A 19,846-nucleotide genomic window follows, 5' to 3' on the forward strand; every position below is an offset into this window, starting at 1 on the left:
TGAAAGAAACCAATCATGAAAGACCACATGGTGTATATGATTCCATTTTATTGAAATGTCCAGAACAGGTAAATCTGTATTATAGAGACAAAAAAAATCTCTAAAGTGGTTGTCTTAGGGTTGGTGGGGAATGGGAGTGACTGCTAAAGGAATTTCTTTGGGGATGATAAAAATGTTTTAAAATTGGTTTTGGTGATGTTTGCACAACTCTGTGAATATACTGAAAACCACTGACATATCATTTAAAGTGGGCTAATTTAATGACATGTGTGTTATATATCAGTAAAGCCATTACGTAAAAAAAAAAAAAAAAAAAATAGAAACTGTGTTTTACATACTCTAATTGAGACATTTTGAGGAACACAAATTTCAGAATTTATAACCAAAGGTTATTGTGTCAATGGGTCATATACACCTTGATAAAGTAATATTGGTTTGACAAAAGAAAATATTTTACCAGTATTTGGGAAGTGCTTACTTGGTGCTCAGTCTCAGTTTTAGACAATTCCTCAATCTTCTTTTCCAATTTATAGATATCCATAATGTTCTTAGTATTCTGGGTAAAAGAAGATAATATTCTTAGATTTAGACCAAATAAACAAACAAACAAGCAAACAAACATCACAAAGTCTTTTTTAGGAAGTGGTATTTTCATCATTAACATCATAATTCATTTTAAACTAAGGGAAAAAACTTTAGACTTTATCCAAAAATAACATGATCCTTTTAACATGACCATCCAGGGGGCACCGGGATGGCTCAGTTGGTTAAGCGACTGACTCTTGTTTTTGGCCCAAGTCATAATCTCACAGTTCATGGGTTTGAGCCCCACAAAGGGCTCTGTTGCTGACAGTGTGGAGCCTGCTTAGGATTCTCTCTCCCTCTCTCTCTCTGCCCATCCCTCACTCATGCACACATGTGCACTCTCTCTCAAAATAAATAAATAGACTTAAAAAAAATTAACATGACCATCTAGGGATACTCTTGAGAGTCCCTTATCTTCCATGCCACCTTGGCTGTGCACTCCCTGGTCACATCTTCATCTTCAAACCGGTCATTCCCAGAAAATTTGACCCCCTTCTCATTTTCATTGTGAGCATCTCACTCTTTAACCACCACTTCTTTCCAGATTACTTCTTTGAGAGCCAACAAACCTTCAGTCCCCACTGAAGTCTACAGTCCATTGATCCTACCACTTACCCTTCCACTTTCCCTGTGAACTCAGTTGCCTTTTCACTCAGCTTTAAATTCTTCCATGGTCCATCATTATAATCCCTCCCTTCCACTTCCCCTCAATTCCTTTGCTTCTCGCCCACTTACTTCTTAGTATTTGCTTAATTTCTGCTTGCTACCCACTCCCTGTCAGCACCTTTTCAGATAAACATTGTTAAGGAAAAATACAAATGAACCAACAGATCACACATTCAATTTATAATTTTTAACTTCAGTGTTTACTGGTGATCAGATCATACAATCCTAGTCCATTCACAGGGCCACTGGCCTAAATCAGGGATCTGCAAACTACACCAACTCTCCCACCCCACCCCTGCAAGTCAACTCCAGCTGACCACCCAGTTTGTAAATAGTTTTACTAGAATGCAGCCATCCTATTTTTTTTTTTTTTTTTGCACGTTGTCTGTGGTTGCTTTCATATGACAATGGCAGAAGTGAGTGATGGCAACAAAGGCCTTTTAGCCAGGCAAGACTAAAAATATTTACTATGAGATCCTGTACAAAAAGTTTATCAACTCCTGGCCTATTTCATCCTTTCTCTCCTTAAACTCCAATACCTCCTCCAGCTTCCTCACTCTCAGGTGATGTCTTTTCTTTTATCTCAGTGAGACATTGGAAACAATCAGAAGAGAGCTTCCATATCACCAGAACATATGATAAATATCCTTGGATGTTTTATAAAGTATTTGTTGATCTAACACTTCTCTCTACCTCCACTCTAACTGCTTCAGTCTGAGCCTCCATAAACTTATGCCTGCCATGTTACAAGGTCCTCTTAATTGGTCTCCCATTTCCTCCCTTGCCTCACTACAGTTGCTTTTAAACCCAGCAGCCAGAGTTATGTTGTTAAAATAGAATCAGATCACATTACTCATTTGCTCAGAACTGTCCAACGGCTCCCATCTCAATCAGTGGAAACAGCCAGAGTCTGTCAAAGCCTACATGTGCCTCTGTGGGTGGGTCTTGCTCCCCACAGCTCTCTGCTGTACCTATTGCTGCTGTTTCCCTCTGCTCCAGCCAACTGGCCTTGGTGTCCTTCACAAAGAGCAGGCAGACTAAGCCTAAAGACTTAGAGCTTATGGTTTCCTCTGCCTGGAATGCTCTCTCCTGATAAACCTTGCATTTTTATTAAGTGATTAACTTCATAGGGCTACTTTTTCTAACTACCCTAGTTTAAATTGCACTGTCCCACAATTTTGTTTTCTGCTTTTCTTTCCTCCATGGCACTAATCACCACCTAGCATGCTAGTTCCACATGGACTATTCTGCTTAAGCTTATATCCTCAACACCTAGACTAGTGCCTAGCACATGGAAGTCTCCCAATGAATATGTGTTGGTTGAATGGATGAATGAATGAATGGAGTGAATGGAACTAACCACCAAACTATTGCGCTGTTAGTCTTCACAATATATCAGATTTTTACCACCTAAGGAATCTAGTAATGAATCTAGTATATGCCTTTTCTAATGCAAATCAGTATTTGCAATGTTGTTTCATGTTGAAGGGTTCCAAAACTTCCTCCTTCTATCTCAGTTCTAAATTCAGTTCTGTACAATTTTTTGATGTTAGTCAAACATCTTAAATACAAGGAGAAAAATGTCTTTCACTGGGAACTTAATTGTAAAGCACAGACTTCATGAAAACCTGGCCTTGTAGCTAAACCATGCCTAAATCTAATGTAGGATTTCTTGACATTTAATCGTTCCTTTCCAATCCACTATAAAATTGCTTTAATGTCCAGTTGGCCCATATTTGGAATAACTCTCCATCACAGACTGTTCATCACAGCTTAGTAAATATTCCTGATAAACTTATAAAAAGCCCAAATAAAAGCTATATATAAATTGACATTCAAGAGGTACTTATAGAGAATTTTCCTCCAAAATAGTACCTTACTAGTAGCTTTGGTACCTGTTGTTTCAATGCTTTAATTCTGTTGCTTAGAAAACTTATTTCATAGAATTTTTTAGAGATATTACTAATATTTCCTAACATATATGAAGTACATGATGATTCACCAAATAGCTTCACATACATTATCTCAATCTCCAAAATAACTGTAGGGAATAGGTATTATTAACCCAAAAAAGATAGATGGCTTTTCCAAAGTCAGACTTTTATACCTAATGCCTGAATCTTAGACTCAAGACTTTTGCCACCTAGATCAGTAGAATAATAATGGGAAATTATTAGATAATGTCTACATTTTCCTTCTTGATTTGTATACTTTTTATATGGGTTAATTTCATTTCATCTTAAATTTGAATTTCTAAAACACCATTTCTTCCACGGATAATTATAAAGGTAATAATGTACTTCTATTACAGACATGAAAGTCCTATCCATTCTTCCTCACTTGCCATTTGACAACAACAACAACAACAACAACAACAACAAAAACTGATCTTTGGTTCACAGAATCCTAAATATTCAGATAATTTCTATTTAATCCAGGGTCAGCACTCATGCTTGTATGATTTCCAGATGTTTATCTGTGCCTGTGTTTAACAATTTCAGCATACCTCACCTCTTCTTGGAGAATCCGAATTTTAAGAATCAGAGCCCGGTTTTCTGTCTCCTGATTCATTAAGAGAAAGTAATTAAAAAATATTTAGAAGTTTATGGAAACACCACATACATTTACCTCTAAGGCTACTGATATTCTTTCTCTTTATTAACTTTAAATATGGTAGTGACATATCACAATATGGAGCTAAGCCTTTGGCCTCAAGTTTCTTGGGATTTGTAAGTCACTTTTCTCCTTGACTCAGTCTAACTGACAGGGAAGGAAAGAGGAAAACCAAAAAAGGAATAATATAGCTTCTTTCCTTGCTACTTTCCTGCCACCCACTTATGACAGGTAGTGTGAATTCATCTATTTAAAATGGCACCCTGAAATCACGAAAAGTTCTAGCTTTCTACTTGAAGTTGTTGATATTCTCAGATTCAGTATTACCAGAACATACAAATATCAAAATCCATTTAATCATTAAGAGCCCCAAATTCAGAACCACAAGAAAAAAAATATTCTAGGACAAGATATATGCCAAAACATTAATAGGAAATCTTGTGGATAAGGTAAGGATTTTTGTGGGGTTTTATTTTTTCTTTGTTAATATGCATTTCCTCATTTTATAGAGTGAACAGGTATTACCTATGTAATATAAAAATAAAAGGAGAAACATCTCAGGTTAAGATGTCATTTGTACAAGAATGAAAGAACACACACACCACATAATTGGAATCTAAAGACCTGAGTTAAGTTGTAGCTCTACACTTATTGACTTTAAATAATCAAAACATCTCTGGACTTTACCTATAACTATTAATTTTTTTAACTGAAGAATAGCACCTTCTGCTTTTACTTCACAGAATTTCTGTGGCAACCAACTAAATAAAGTAGTAAAAATTCTTTTGAAATTGTAAAACACTAAATTGCACAAGGTTAGGATTGTATGTCTAGGGCTCAGCACTTTTAACAGTAGCAGCTAACAATATTGAGTCCTAGGAAGAAAGAGGACATTGATTCTTTTCATGTATTAACTTATTTAGCCCTCCCAGCGAGGGCAGGTAGTACTATTATGTTACTTTTACTTGTGAGGACACTAAAGGTTAAAGAGGTTACATGGTTTGCCTAAAGTTACACAGCTGTCAGAGGCAGGACTTGTATGCCAGCAGTCTGACTCCCAAGAGTGGCTACTTGATGATTTCTCAACATTTCCTCAACATAGAAGTTCCTGTGTGGTCCCAAATTGAGTCTTTCCTGTACTGCATCCACAGAGATGTTCAGAGTCACCTGACAATGAGTCTAGTCCTCACATTTTGCTATTGAGGCAAGAGCTGAGCTAAGCTAAGCTGTGTTGGTTGTGGCAGTGACACAGGCCTGGAGTCCAACTGTCCTAATGGCTAATACATCTAAAAATGAATTAGTCTGAATGACTTATAGCTGATCCCACCATCATTAGCAATGGTAGAATACTGCTGGCATATAGAAGGATTTTGAAGATTATTACTAAAGCTCTAAAGATTATTACCAAAATGGTTTAACATTCTCAATAAAAATAACTACTTTTTTTTTGGCAGTTGAGGTAAAGCTTTGTCTAAATAATGTTTTGCTCTAAAAATTATAAGCCTGTGTTTATTTAGTGTAAGGACTGATTTATGGGGCTTCTTAGATTACTAAATTCATAAGTACTTAGTTATCTAAGTAGAAATAAGTATGGGGATAATGAATTTTTTGAAAACCTTTCTTGAGAAAAAGCTGAAAATTTGATAGAGAATTTTTTTAAAGAAAATTCAAGTGGTTTTTAGCATTAGTTATTTACAAATTCACATATCAACTTCTGGAGGCATTCCAGAGATGTAGGTCTTCACGAACCATTGTGGATAGGATTGAGTAATTTGTAAAGAATTTTAATCTTGGTTGAAAAGAAAAACAGTCTATCCTATTTGCCTTTACTTTTCTTTTTTTTCTTCCAAATTTTTATTTAAATTGCCTTTACTTTTCTAAGGTATTACCAATTCATTTATCAGCCTACTGACTTCTGAGTTTTGCCTCCAAATAAACCCTCTTGGCTATCAGTTATGTAAACTATATGCCAATTTCAAAGTACTTGGATGACTTACTAATTGTTTGTTCTGAGCTACAATCATGGTCTTCTGCTCTTCTGAAGCATTCATACTAATTTTCAGTTCCTCCAGTTCTTCTTTTAACAGATTCGTTCTCATATTAGCCTGGTGGGCACTGTGGGGGTGGGGGTGGGGAGGAAGGCAATGAGCAAAACCTCAAATATAACTGTCAAAGATACAAAGTAAAGCCAAGGACTATTTTTGGACCCAAGTTGAAAACCACTAAAGGCTTAAACCAGATACCAACAATAGTAAAAATATACCCATGATCTTTCACAGCCCTTTGAAAAGAAAGAGATTTTGTGGGGAGCTTTGGTGGGGGAAGAGAGATAGAAGGAAACAAACATTCTTGAAGATAAAGATTTGGAGTCTCCCTTTGAAATTAATCACTGGCTGAATCACATGGTTCTTTCCTTCTACTAAGATGTAATATTATTTAATGCAATTCTATACATATTTATTGAATAATACCATGTTCCAGGTGCTCTACCCTGCAAGAAGGCCTATGATGGTGAACAAGGGACATGGTCCTTGCCCTTGTAGCAGTTACAAACTAATGAAGGAGAGGACAACTATAGTTGTCTATATAGTGTCTATTCATTTTCCTTTAGAAGTTTATTATAGCATTGTTTACAATACCAAAGCATTGGAAACAACCTAAATTTCCAACAAAAAGAAACCTATTAAATGAATTATGGTAATCCATAGCATGGAATTGCCTATTTGTACTCCCACTGGATTATAAACTGTTTTCTGAGCAGGGTCTCATAGAAGGTACATTTTTCTTCCTTACTAAGGAATTACGTTGATCATTCAACAAATGTTCATGGAGCTGCAACTCTGTGCCAGGCGTTATGCTAAGCACTAAAGAAGCCAAAGTGAATCCAAATATGAGAACTCTACCCTCTTGGAGTTTATAGACTAGAAGGGTAAACAGAAATCGTAATTATAACACAGTGTGATATGAACCAAGATTGGAGTGAATCCAAGTTCTGTAGACACTGTGTAAATGGCAGACAGCTCAAATAATGGGGATTGGGGGGGGAGGGAGGGGAGAGGGAGAGAACAAACAGAAGCCCATTGAGGGACTTCAAGCAATTAGATGTTGTTAGAGCCTAGAGTAGAAAGTGGGACTAGAGATAAGGCAACAGAGGCCCCCTCAAGAATGGTTCTGCCAATGAGATTACATCTTGAAGGTGACAGGGATCCATGGAAGTATTTAAAGCAAGGGCATGATGTGGCAGACTGGCATTTAGAAAGAGCATTCCTGCCTGTGTGGCACTAGTTTTAGAAACGTAGGGAGACTAATCAGGAGGTTGCTGTAGTGATCCAGGTAAAAGATGATGTTGAGTTGAACTAAGTAGTAGATATAGGAAAAGAAAGACGTAAACCTACTTGAGGAATATAAAGGAGGTAAAATTAACAGGACTTGCTATTTGATTTAGAAGTGAAGGCAGAGAAAGACAGGAGAAAAAGGTTTCTGGCTGGCAGACCTGTGGACAAATGACAGAGTTGTTCTATGGCAGACATTCTACTGAGCACTAGGGTGACCAGGATGAGTAACACGGGGTTCCTCCCATCCACACACAGTTAATATAGGAGGCAAATGATGGGACAACCACTCAATGAAAGGAAGCAGAGCCCTTTCTGAAGGATCAGGGGAAGGAAGAGGATACAAAGGGCTTAATTTTGTGGACACTAAGCGTTCTGGCTGCCCATCCAGATTCTCTAGGCTTTCTGTCCATTCTGTGAGTTATTCAATTCCTTTCTAGTACATTTCTTCACTGCTTATGCTAACTACAGTCAGCTTCTAGTGCTTACAACCAAATATTCTCCCTGGCACATTCATCCAAGGCATAGATTTTTAAGAGAAACTTTGAATTATTTTATCTCAGATATGTAATAAATAAACCCATTGTGGAAAGGAGAAAGCTTAAAGTAATCATTTCTTTTTATTTACTTTATAGATTGGCTTTGAGGCTAGACTGGCTAGTCAAAAATTATGAGGGAAAGAATCCATGGTCAGGATATTCTACTGTCTTTTCAAGTTAATTTAGAACTCTTCTGTTCAAAATTTTAGCACCTAAACATCTTTAAATGCAGAACTTTTGAGAATATTGTTGCTTTTCTTCCTGAAGTTCAAGCATCTCCTTGCAACGCATTTCCCCAGTGCTTGATACCATGTGGTATGTCTTCTCGGTTCTTTATTCCTTTTTATCTTAAGCTAAAGTCATGAATTTTCTTATCATCCATCAACTTTATCAGATACCCTGAAAGCACATTTTAAATCTGACTCACTAATGAATCTCTCATAATAGAGTTGACCCTTGAACAACATGGGGGTTAAGTGTGTCGACCTTCATTAAAAATCTGTGTACAATTTCTGACTCCCCCAAAACTTAACAGCCAATAGCCTACTGTTGACCAGAAGTCTTGCCAATAACATAGTCAATTAACACATATTTTCTATGTGATATATATTAGATACCATGTTCTCCAAATAAAGTAAGCTAGAGAAAATAAATCCTTAATAAAATCATAAGGAAGAAAAATACATTGATAGTACTGTACCGTATTTACTGAAGAAAATCCATGTGTAAGTGGACCCATGCAGATCAAATCTGTGTCACTGAAGGATCTACTATACTTACCATGGGAATTTGCATAGAGTAAGAGTTCAACTGAACCACAAAATACTTTGGAGAGATCCACACTCGGTCAATAGGCATATTGGCCTTATATAGACAACACTGCCTTAAATGACATAAAAAATATCATTGCTAGAAATGAACTGACAAACATTGCTGGCAAAAATCTAAAATAGTACAGCTGCTCTGGAAAACAGTTTGGCAGTTCTTCAAAATGTTAAGTACAAGTCACTACACAGCAATTTCACTTCTGGGGATATACCCAAGAGAACTAAAAGCATATATCCACACAAAAACTTATATAGACAAGTTCATAGCAGCAGCATTTGTAATAGCCAAAAAGTGGAAACACTCTAAATGTCCATTATCTGATGAATGGATGAACAAAATGTATACACCCATACAATGGAATATTCAGCCATAAAAAGGAATGAAGCTCCATGCTACAACATGGAACTGTGACAACATTATGCTAAGTGAAAGAAACCAGACACAAAGGTCACATATGGTATGGTTCCATTTATGCAAAATATCCAGAACAGGTAAATCCATAGAGACACAAAGTAGATTAGTGGTTGCCAGGGATTGAGGGAAAGGGAAATGGGGAGTGACTGCTAAAAGGTATGAGCTTTTTTGGGGACACCTGGGTGGCTCAGTAGGTTAAGCACCCAACTTTGGCTTAGGTCATGATCTCACTGTTCCTGGGTTTGAGCCCCACGTTGGGCTCTGTGCTGACAGCTCAGAGCCTGGAGCCTGCTTCAGATTCTGTGTCTCCCTCTCTCTGCCCCTCACCTGCTCATGGTCTGTCTCTCTCAAAAATAAATAAACATCAAAAATAATTTCTTTTATTTATTTATTTATTTATTTAAAAACATTTTTTTAATGTTTATTTATTTTTGAGACAGAGAGAGACAGAGCATGAACAGGGGAGGGGCAGAGAGAGAGGGAGACACAGAATCGGAAACAGGCTCCAGGCTCTGAGCTGTCAGCACAGAGCCCGACACGGGGCTCGAGCTCACAGACCATGAGATCATGACCTGAGCCGAAGTCGGACGCTTAACCGACCGAGCCACCCAGGCGCCCCAAAAATAATTTCTTTTAAAACCACTGAATTGTACACCTTAAAAGGGTACATTTTATGCTGTGTGAATTATAACCCAATTTTAAAAATAGATTTTTTTTTTAAAAAGGAAAAAAAGGATGGAAAGCTCCCAGAGCACCGTACCCCTCTCTATGGTTCACCTTTTTATCTGAAGGCGCAATTCAGTACACTCTTCTGATAACTGGCAGTTAGCTTCTTCCAAGGTTTCTAATGCCAGTTTTAACTTATTATTTTCTTCCTCCAATTTCTGCCTGTTAAAATGTAGGTCTGCTGCATAGGTAATCAAATGAGACACCTCTCTGCAGGGGAAAGAATGAATGAGAGTAATCTTCAACATCTCCAATCTCTTCCAATCCAAATACAGTATGTATCACTGTGCGATTTTCTACTTTCTCCTTTTCCATCCTTATAAATAAGTGCAGTCCATTTATAGAATAAATACGTATTCAAGCATTTGTTACAGCAGCAAAGATTTTTCCAGAATTGTCAAATATTCAGCATCTGCCAGTTGTGAAGTTGGCTGTCACAGCTTTTGTTTATTCTCTTTCTACTTCACGCCTAACATTTATCTCTGCCTACAATAAAGTTTCCTATTTCTGGCTTGGTTAGGAGAGATTCTGAAATAAATCAACACATTGTTACCCTTTCAGTCAAGGGATCCTGACAAGTTTTAACAGGCCTTTAACTAGGAAACTAGCCTGTAGCTCACAACTTAGTATTCACCTTTCCTAAAATTTCCTACAGCTTGTTCGTGTTTGTGTCACCCTTGCCTCAGCATTAGATAATGGACCCTTTGAGAGTCTAGGCCACATGTTTCATGGAGTCCCAGGCCTTCTCTTCCTCTTTGCCATCTGATGCCAGTGCTTAGCACAGGTTGGGTACGTGTTTCCTACTATACCTTTTAGCATGGGCAAACGTAAAGTGTTAAGGATAAAATAAGGGAGAAACAGAATTGCCTCTCCTTGATATCTAAAACACACACATTTAGCAGAAAACAGTTTTTCTCATTCATATCTAGAAGTATCTATTAAAGAGGTGCTTTAAAAACAATTCCCCAAAGAGCGTAATGTCAATGTCATAACTCTACCTCAAATGGAACTTGTTTTCCATGGAAAACACATGAAGTTAATGAAGGAGAAGGGTTTTATTAGTGATAAAATGCTAAAATGTTAATTTATATAATACTAGTCTTATATAAATTGCGTTCCTGGTGAAATTTATTCTAATGCAATTGGGATAGAATAGTTAAAAAGAGTCTACAAAAAGATTTGTTAGCTCTATCACACACACACACACACACACACACACACACACACACACACACACGTGGCTTTATCATAAGTAAAGTATGTAGATCTATGAAATAAATGAGAAAAATAAGTCAGAAAAGTTGAGGCACTTGTGAAAGCATCACAAATAAGAATGCTTACAAGACTCCTTTAGACACATCTCCACCCAAAGCCTCGAAGCTCCATGACGTAGATTCTGTTTTATCTGTGGTCATCTTAACTGAAACACATACAAGAGTGTTTTATGAAAAATCCATTTCTCCAAACCACAAGAAAGAGGCAGAAAAAAACGGAAGAAACACATACATACTTGCTCTGCTTGATTTGATGCTGTCCTGTTCAAAAACAGAATCATCAATCCTGCCACTTGATCCAGTACTCATTCCCTCCCTGCAACCAAAACAAAACAAAGCAATGAGCTAGGATTCCCTGCCAGCCCAAACCTTAGCTAATTTTTCAGATATGCTCTGCACTTTTCTATTCAAGTATTTCTTTCTGAATTTAAAACTATCTTTTCACTTAGCAACTATTTGGAGCTCAACATTGTGCTGAGATAGAGTAATAGAAAAGAAACATTAGGCATTACCTCTGTCTCCCATAAACTTTTAATCTAACACAAAAAAGAAGGGGGCGCCTGGGTGGCTCGGTCAGTTAAGCGTCTGACTTCTGACTTCGGCCCAGGTCATGCTCTCGCGGTCCGTGAGTTCGAGCCCTGCGTCGGGCTCTGTGCTGACTGCTCAGAGCCTGGAGCCTGTTTCAGATTCTGTGTCTCCCTCTCTCTCTGCCCCTCCCCTGTTCATGCTCTGTCTCTCTCTGTCTCAAAAATAAATAAACGTTAAAAAAAAAAAAAGAAAAAGAGCATGCAGAAGTAGGCAGGTGATGATGTGCGGCAGCTATGACTAGGGATGTGAGGTCTCAATGGTTTAGAAAGTCCATATAGTTGGAGTAGTAAGTGGACACTTACAGAGATGGGAATACTGTGGGATTAAACAGTTGGGAAGGAAAAGGCATAAACAACTAATACTTAGGACATATTTATGAGGCTATCATTTTTCTTTTCTCTTAGAAAACCAGGTAGAACCTAAACAAATTGTACTTTGAGCATTTACTCCTGAAAGTTGGGGAAAGCGCTCTATAGACTGCTGTCAAGTACCCAAACTCTAGTTCTAACCCTCAAAATAAACATATTAAAATTTCAACCATTTCCTTTTTAAGAGTCTCTATACTATGATTTAAATTTTACTTAATCTAAACTTTAAGTTTTAGATTAAAACTTAATCTAAGTTTTACTTAATCTAAGTGCTATATCCTTAGAATACCTCTCTGGAACAGCCACAAAAGTCTCTATATTTGTACTTACATCTCATTGTGTTTCAATGTGAGATATCTATCAGAATCATACATGCACCATGTTACTATTTCTAGCTACACACTCATCGCCCTTTGAGTTTCTTTTCTTATATTTTGTGTTTGTATCTTCCATATTTTTTTCTTTACTTCTGTCCTAAAAATTAGGGTTTCTTTCTTTTGCCTTCACACCAAAATATTAACCATTTCATAATGGGTTAATATTTTTATTATAAAACTTAAATATTTTAGGAAAATGAGAAAATGCATGAGAACAAAAAGTTGAAACCATCATGGAAAGATAATCATTTTGGAATATATCTTTCCCAACATTTTTTATGCATATTTTTTCTTTTTCTTTCTGTTTTTTAAATGTTTATTTGAGAGACAGTGAGCAAGTGGGAAAGGGGCAGAGAGAGCCAAGCAGGCTCCGCGCTGTCTGTGCAGAGCTTGATGTGGGGCTCAAACCCACCAACCATGCAACCATGACCTGAGCTGAAATCAAGAGTCAGACCCTTAACCAACTAAACCACCCAGGCGTCCCTATGCATATTTTTTTCTTGATAAATACGGGTTTATACTACACATATGTATTTATGGTATATTATTGGAAATGAATGTATGTGAATATAATTCTTGTTAAGTATCTAATTATAATTTTGAGTGACTATTTAAAATTCTAGTGTATGGAATTATTTATTAGTCTGACCCTCTATTTAAAAGTTTTTAAGTTGCTTGTATTTATCACTATCATAAACACACCTATCGCAGTATATGGTTGGTTATTTTTCTTTAAGTTGTATGACTAGCCCAAACCCATCACATATTTTTAAGGGTTTGGTACATATTCTTAAATAGCTCTTGAAAAAACTGTACCAACTTGCACCACTACCAACAAGGTACTGGACAGTGCTTATTTCTCCACCTGCCTTGACAACATGGGATAGGGTTATTTTTTTAACACTTTGGCACACTGATGAGGAAAACTGGTATGTTGTCTTTATTTGCATTTCTTTGATTACAAGTAAAACTAGATATTTTTATATATGTATCTTGCTTTCATGACTGACTCATTTTTGGCAAACAACATTTCAATCATCTTTTCCTAAGCTACATTAAAAAGTTTTGTCAGATATTGGGCTTGAACGGTTCTTTAAGCAAATTCCTACTGTATATGAGCTGATAGCTAGAGATTGGTGGCTGATTAAAAGCCACAGAAATCAAGCTTCCTATGAAAGAACGTAACCCTTCTCTAGGTTTCACTAGCGGCGCTGTTATCATGGGTGCTATTCATCCTTTTTGTTTTTCAATCCCACTAATTTTTTCCCCCCTTTTCCCTTTAGCTTCCCTGTATCCTAGGCTTCCAAATTATATTCACTTCCTAATTATCCCCACTGACCTCTACAGGGCATTTATTTTGAGTTTAAATGCATTTGGAGATTTGCTGGTCATTATCAATAATTTGCTTGACTTCTATGTCAGCTCAATTCTTTGTGAGAACATAATAATATGTGCTGCCCTAATCATAGTAAATGAATGCTATTAGAATTAATATAATTCATATAATACATTCTCAAAGTGTGCTCATCATCCCCATGTGCACACTCATCAGCATCATTATCACTTGAAAACATGTTACAAATACAAATTATCAGGCTTCTCCCCAGACTTGCTGAATCACCGTTAGGGGGCAATAATCAGGTATAATAAACAGTTTAGATGATTCCAGTGCATGCTAAAGGGTGAGGGGCACCGGATTATAGTATTTCCATCAACACACACACACAAAAAAACAGATTAGCATTAATTGTAATCAGTTGTTAAAACAGAACCTGAATACACATCCTGCTCGGACTATGATTACCATTTGTTTCTACAGCAAGCCATCCATTCTTTCATGATGGTATGAAAAGTTTCCAGATCCACATGCAGGTCTCTCTTTTCAGGATCAAGCATGTTCCATAACTCCTCAAGTCTACCATCTTCAGAATTTTGACGAGTTGTCTGTCTCAGGTAGTCTATTATATTGGCAATTCCAACTGAGCCTTAGGAAGAAAGGCAAATCAGTTTTGAAAGATGTGTTAACATTATGTTTTAAAAGTGAAAAGTGAATTACTCTATTCCCTCAGGACCCTGGGGTCCTGGAAACTTGCCATAGAACCTTCCCAGTCCTGCTGAGTTGGCATGGCAGAGTGGGAAGAGCACCAGCCTCGGGCTGAAGTCTAATGGGCCTAGTGTCAAATCTTCACTCTGAAGTGTACCAGGTGTGTAGATGTGGGAACATTACTTAATCTCTTTGAGTTTCAGTTTCCTTACCTGTGAGATGAAGATGATAAAACCTACCATACACAGTTGTTATGAGGTTTAAATATGTATGATATATATAATCAATAATAACTTTTAAGAGTAATCAAAAAGCCACCTTATTTTTGTCTCCCATTATTTCCTTAAAAAGTATTCAGTGAATAGCAACAGCATTTTTCACAGAACTAGAATAACCCTAAAACACGTATGGAACCACAAAAGACTCCAAATACCCAAAGCAATCTTGAAGAAGAAGAACAAAGCTGAAGGTATCACAATCCCAGATTTAAAGTTATAGTACAAAGCTAGAGTAATCAAAACAGTATGGTACTGGTACAAAAATAGGTATATAGGTCAATAGAACAAACTAGTGAGCCTAGAAATAAACCCATCCTTATATGGCCAATTAATCTATGACACAGGAGCAAGAATATGTAATGAAGAAAAGATAGTCTCTTCAATAAATGCCTCTGGAAAAACTGGACAGACATGCAGAAAAATGAAACTGGACCACTTTCTTATACCACACATAAAAATAAACTCGAAATGGATTAAGGACCAACTTTGTGAGGTATAAACCCATAAAACTTCTAGGATATTTGGGGAAGATGGCAGAATAGCAGGATACTAAGCTCACCTTATCCCGTGGATACACCTAGATAACACCCACTCAGTGTAAATAATCCAGAAAATAACCCAAAGACTGACACAACAGACTCCTCACAGCTAAGTGTAGAAAAGAGGCTACATCAAAAAAGGCAGGAAGGGCAGAGATACAATTGGGAACCAAACTGATCTGTGAGACTGTCTGCAGGAAGGAGGTACACCACAGGCACAGAGAAGGGAAAGGAGCACATCCCACACCAGGCATCCCAGGCATGGGGGAAAATGAATCCCCATAACATTTGGCTTTGAAAAACAGAGGGGCTTAACTTAGCAAGTTCTTACACTCAGTGGGGCTTAACACCTGCAATCTTAAAAAGCAGCAGGTTTGGCTTTGGGAGAGCAGGAGGGCAATAGGAAATCGAGTCTCTGCCCTTAAGAGACAGGATAACAAACAATCCCACTGAGTTATAGCATAAAAGCAGCAATTTGAAAAAAAACCTGAGGTATACAGGAAGGAGATTTATTTACTAATTTCAGAACATGTGCAGAAGGAACAGGGACCATTGGGAGACTTCTGTAAGTAAAAAGGTGCTGGCAAGTACCATCCTTCCCCTATCCCCAGCCTAGACACACAGACACCTGCAGGTACCTACACAGTGTGAACACTTTCCACCTAGCTTGTTAAAAGTGACCCTGCCCCCACATTCTCCTGTGGACCTGCTCAAGCCAACACACACTTAGAAGTCCATCCAAAGCAGTGCCACATATCTGGCTGTGTTCCAGCACTCCAAACTGACACCTGCCCTGGGTAGAGAAGAGGATAACCACATATACCAGTTTAACTGTGACCTCAAAAGTGGGCAGGGGGCAGAAATATGGTGTGACTTCAGGCCCCACTCACCAAAGAAAGCTTCCCAGGGGACAACACAGGAAGAGAGCCCTGCAGTTCCCTGTGATCACAGCTCTTGGGAAATGCTTAGTGTGACCCAACTGAAGCCAAAGGCAGTCCCAAGGTGGCCCATTAGCAACACAGGGGCCAAATCTTGCCCAAACAGGCAAGGAGAGCCATTGCAGATGACTGAACTGAAGGCAAGTATGTCTCAGCCACAACAGGAGGGCACAAAACACACATGAGACTCCCTTGAAGTGTCAGGTTTTGGTGAAAAGGGGACATTACACTGCATGGCTCTGTAGAACCTCCTCCTCATGAGGCCACCTCTTTTAAGAGCAAGAGCTATAGCTGACTTTCCTAACACATGGATACAAAGTTAGACAAAATGAGGAGACAGAGGAATATGTCCCAAATGAAAGACCAGGACAAAAATCACAGCTAGAGAGCTAAACAAAAAAGGAGGTAAATAATATGCCTATTGGAGAATTTAAAGTAATGGTAATAAAGATAGTAACTGGACTTGAGAAAACAGTGGAGGATCTTGTTGAGACTGTCAACAAAGAGAAAACAAAAAGAACCAATCAGAGATGAATAACTCAATAACTGAAATTTAAAATACATTATAGGGAATAGATTAGAGGAAACAGAAGAATGGATCAGTGACCTGGAGGACAAAGTAGTGGAAAGCGATCTAGCTGAACAAAAGAGAGAGAAAAGAATAATAAAGAGAATAGATTAAGGGACTTCAATGATACCATTAAGCATAATAATGTTCACATTACAAGGATCCCAGAAGGAGACAAGAGTAAAAAGGGGCAGAAAATTTATTTAAAGAAATAATAGCTAAACACTTTCCAACTCTGGGGAAGGAAACAAATCTAGACTCAAGAGGCACAGAGAGGGCCCAACAAAATCAACCCAAGGCAAAAAGTAGTGATGAAAATAATTTTTTTTTATTTATATATGAAATTTATTGTCAAATTGGTTTCCATACAACACCCAGTGCTCATCCCAAAAGGTGCCCTCCTCAATACCCATCACCCACCCTCTCCTCCCTCCCACCCCCCATCAACCCTCAGTTTGCTCTCAGTTCTCAACAGTCTCTTATGCTTTGGCTCTCTCCCACTCTAACCTCTTTTTTTTTTTTTTTCCTTCCCCTCCCCCATGGGTTCCTGTTAAGTTTCTCAGGATCCAAGGCAGCAAGAGAAAGAAAGCAGTTACATACAAGTGAAACCCCATAAAGCTATTAGCTGATATTTGAGCAGAAACTTGAAAGACCAGAAGGGAGTGAAATGATACATATTCAAAGTGCTGAAAGAAAAAAAAAAACAAAAACAAAAAAACCTGCGACCAAGAATACTTTATTCAGCCAAAGTATCATTCAGAATAGGAGAGATGGAGTTTCCCGAACAAAACTTGAAGTAATTCATGACCAGCCTTACAAGAAACATTAAAGAGGATTCTATGAGTGGAAAGGTTATCAATAAGCAACAGACAAGAGTAAGAAAAGTAGGTTGCACAAAAGGACTAAAATTAAGTATATCAGTAAAAATCCATCAAGGACTTCACAAAATAAAGTATGAAACCATGTACCTAAAATGTGGGTGGCAGAGGGATAAAAATGTAGTGCTTTAAGATTGGGTCCAAACATAAATGACCATCAACTTAATATAGAATGCTATATGCATAAGATGTTATATGCAAATCTAAAGGTAATCACAGGGGCGCCTGGGTGGCGCAGTCGGTTAAGCGTCCGACTTCAGCCAAGTCACGATCTCGCGGTCCGTGAGTTCGAGCCCTGCGTTGGGCTCTGGGCTGATGGCTCAGAGCCTGGACCCTGTTTCCGATTCTGTGTCTCCCTCTCTCTCTGCCCCTCTCCCGTTCATGCTCTGTCTCTCTCTGTCCCAAAAAAATAAATAAACGTTAAAAAAAAAATTTTTAAAGGTAATCACAAATCAAAAACCTGTGACAGATATGCCAAAAATAAAGAGAAAGGGATCCAAATCACTAAAGAAAGCCATGAATCCATGAACAAAGAGAACAAGAGAAGAAAGGAGCAAAGAAGTACTACAAAAGCAACCATAAAATAACAAAATGGCAATAAGTACACACTTATGTATGTAAATAGACTAAATGCTCTAATCAAAAAACCAGGGTGACAGAATGGATAAACATGTAAGAACCATTGATCTGTTACCTGCAAGAGACTCATTTTAAACCTAAAGACACACACAGGTTGAAAGTAAAGGAATGGAAAAACATTTGACATGCAAATGGAAGTGAAAAGAAAGCTAGGGTAACAATACTTATACCAGACAAAATAGACTTCAAACTGAATACTACAACAAGAGACAAAAGAGAATACTACCTAATGATAAAGGGAACAATCCAATAAGAAAATGCAACAATTTTAAATATTCATGCACCCAACACGAAAGCACCCAAATACATAAAGCACCTATTAACAGACATAAAAGAATAGTAATACAATAATAGTAAGGGAGATTAACACCCCACTTAACTAATGGATAGATCATCCAGACAGGAAAACAACAATAAAGCAGGGGCTTTGAATGACACTTTGGACTAGATAGATCTAACAGATATATTCATTCAGGACATTCCATCCTAAAACAGGAGAATACATATTCTTCTCAAGTACACATGGAACATTTTCTAGACTAGATCACATGTAAGGCCACAGAACAAGTCTCAACAAATTCAAAGAGACTGAGGACATATCATGCATCTTTTCAGACCACAGTACTATGAAACTGGAAATCAAGCACAAGAAAAAATCTGAAAACACAAATTAAAGAGGTTAAATAACATGCTACCAAACAAGGAGTGGGCCAGCCAAGAAATCAAAGAGGAAATAAAACAAATACATGGAGACAAATGGAAATGGAACCACAATAGCCAAAAATCTTTGGTATGCAGCAAAAGCTTTTCTAAGAGGGAAGATTATAGCAAGACAGGCTTACCTCAAGGAACAAGAAAAACTCAAACAACCTAGTGATACACCTAAAAGACTTAGAAAGAGAGAGGAAAAAAACAAACAAAACCCCAAACCAGTAGAAAAAGGAAATAATATAGAGGAGAAATAAACAAAATAGAAAGTAAAAAAAAAAAGCAAAAAAACAAAAAGAACAGATGAAACCAAAACCTGTTTTTCAAAAGGTCAACAAAATTGATAAATCTTTAACCAAGCTCATAGAAAGAAAGAACAAAAGGAAAGAAAGAAAAGAAAGAAAAGCAAAGAAGGAAGACAGGAAAGAAAAAAATAACTAATGCAAGAGAAATACAAAGGAGTAAAATTATAAAAGAATATTATGAAAAATTATATGCCAACAAATTGGACAACCTAGAAGAAATGGATAAATTCCTAGAAGCATATAACCTCCCAAACTGGAATCAGAAAGAAATAGAAAACTTGAACAGACCAGTTATCAGCATTGCAAATAAATCTGTAATAATACTAAACAAACAAACACCAAAAAACAAACAAAAAAGAAAACAATTCCCAAACAAAAATCCAGATCAGATGGCCCCACAGGTGAAGCCTACCAAACATTTAAAGAAGAGTTAATACCTATTCTTCTAAAATTATTCCAAAAAAAAAGAAAGAAAGAAAGAAAAAAGAAAAGAAGGAGGAGGAGGAGGAGGAGGAGGAGGATGGAAGGAAATCTTTCAAATTCATTCTATGTGGCCAGAATTATCCTGATACCAAACAACAGATAAAGACACCAAAAAAAAAAAAAAAAAAAAAAAAAAAAAAAAAAAAAAAAAAAAAA

At 37.3% G+C, this 19,846-nt stretch overlaps 1 protein-coding gene across 1 annotated transcript in view; it reads right to left on the reverse strand.

Moving 5' to 3' along the window:
- Positions 1–19,846, reverse strand: part of LOC121038811 (inositol 1,4,5-triphosphate receptor associated 2) — a 78,513-nt gene that overhangs the window by 27,951 nt on the left and 30,716 nt on the right. The window contains exons 3-9 of the mRNA XM_040488651.1: positions 14,115–14,295; positions 11,214–11,293; positions 11,045–11,123; positions 9,755–9,913; positions 5,862–5,979; positions 3,763–3,813; positions 479–556 (exon numbers count right to left, since the gene is read on the reverse strand). Coding sequence (XP_040344585.1) covers positions 479–556; positions 3,763–3,813; positions 5,862–5,979; positions 9,755–9,913; positions 11,045–11,123; positions 11,214–11,293; positions 14,115–14,295 — 746 coding nt within the window. The remainder of the gene's footprint in view (positions 1–478; positions 557–3,762; positions 3,814–5,861; positions 5,980–9,754; positions 9,914–11,044; positions 11,124–11,213; positions 11,294–14,114; positions 14,296–19,846) is intronic.

Source organism: Herpailurus yagouaroundi, unplaced genomic scaffold (genome assembly GCF_014898765.1).
Source record: "Herpailurus yagouaroundi ecotype Mexico unplaced genomic scaffold, PumYag 166, whole genome shotgun sequence".
In the NCBI taxonomy this organism is placed as follows: domain Eukaryota; kingdom Metazoa; phylum Chordata; class Mammalia; order Carnivora; family Felidae; genus Herpailurus; species Herpailurus yagouaroundi.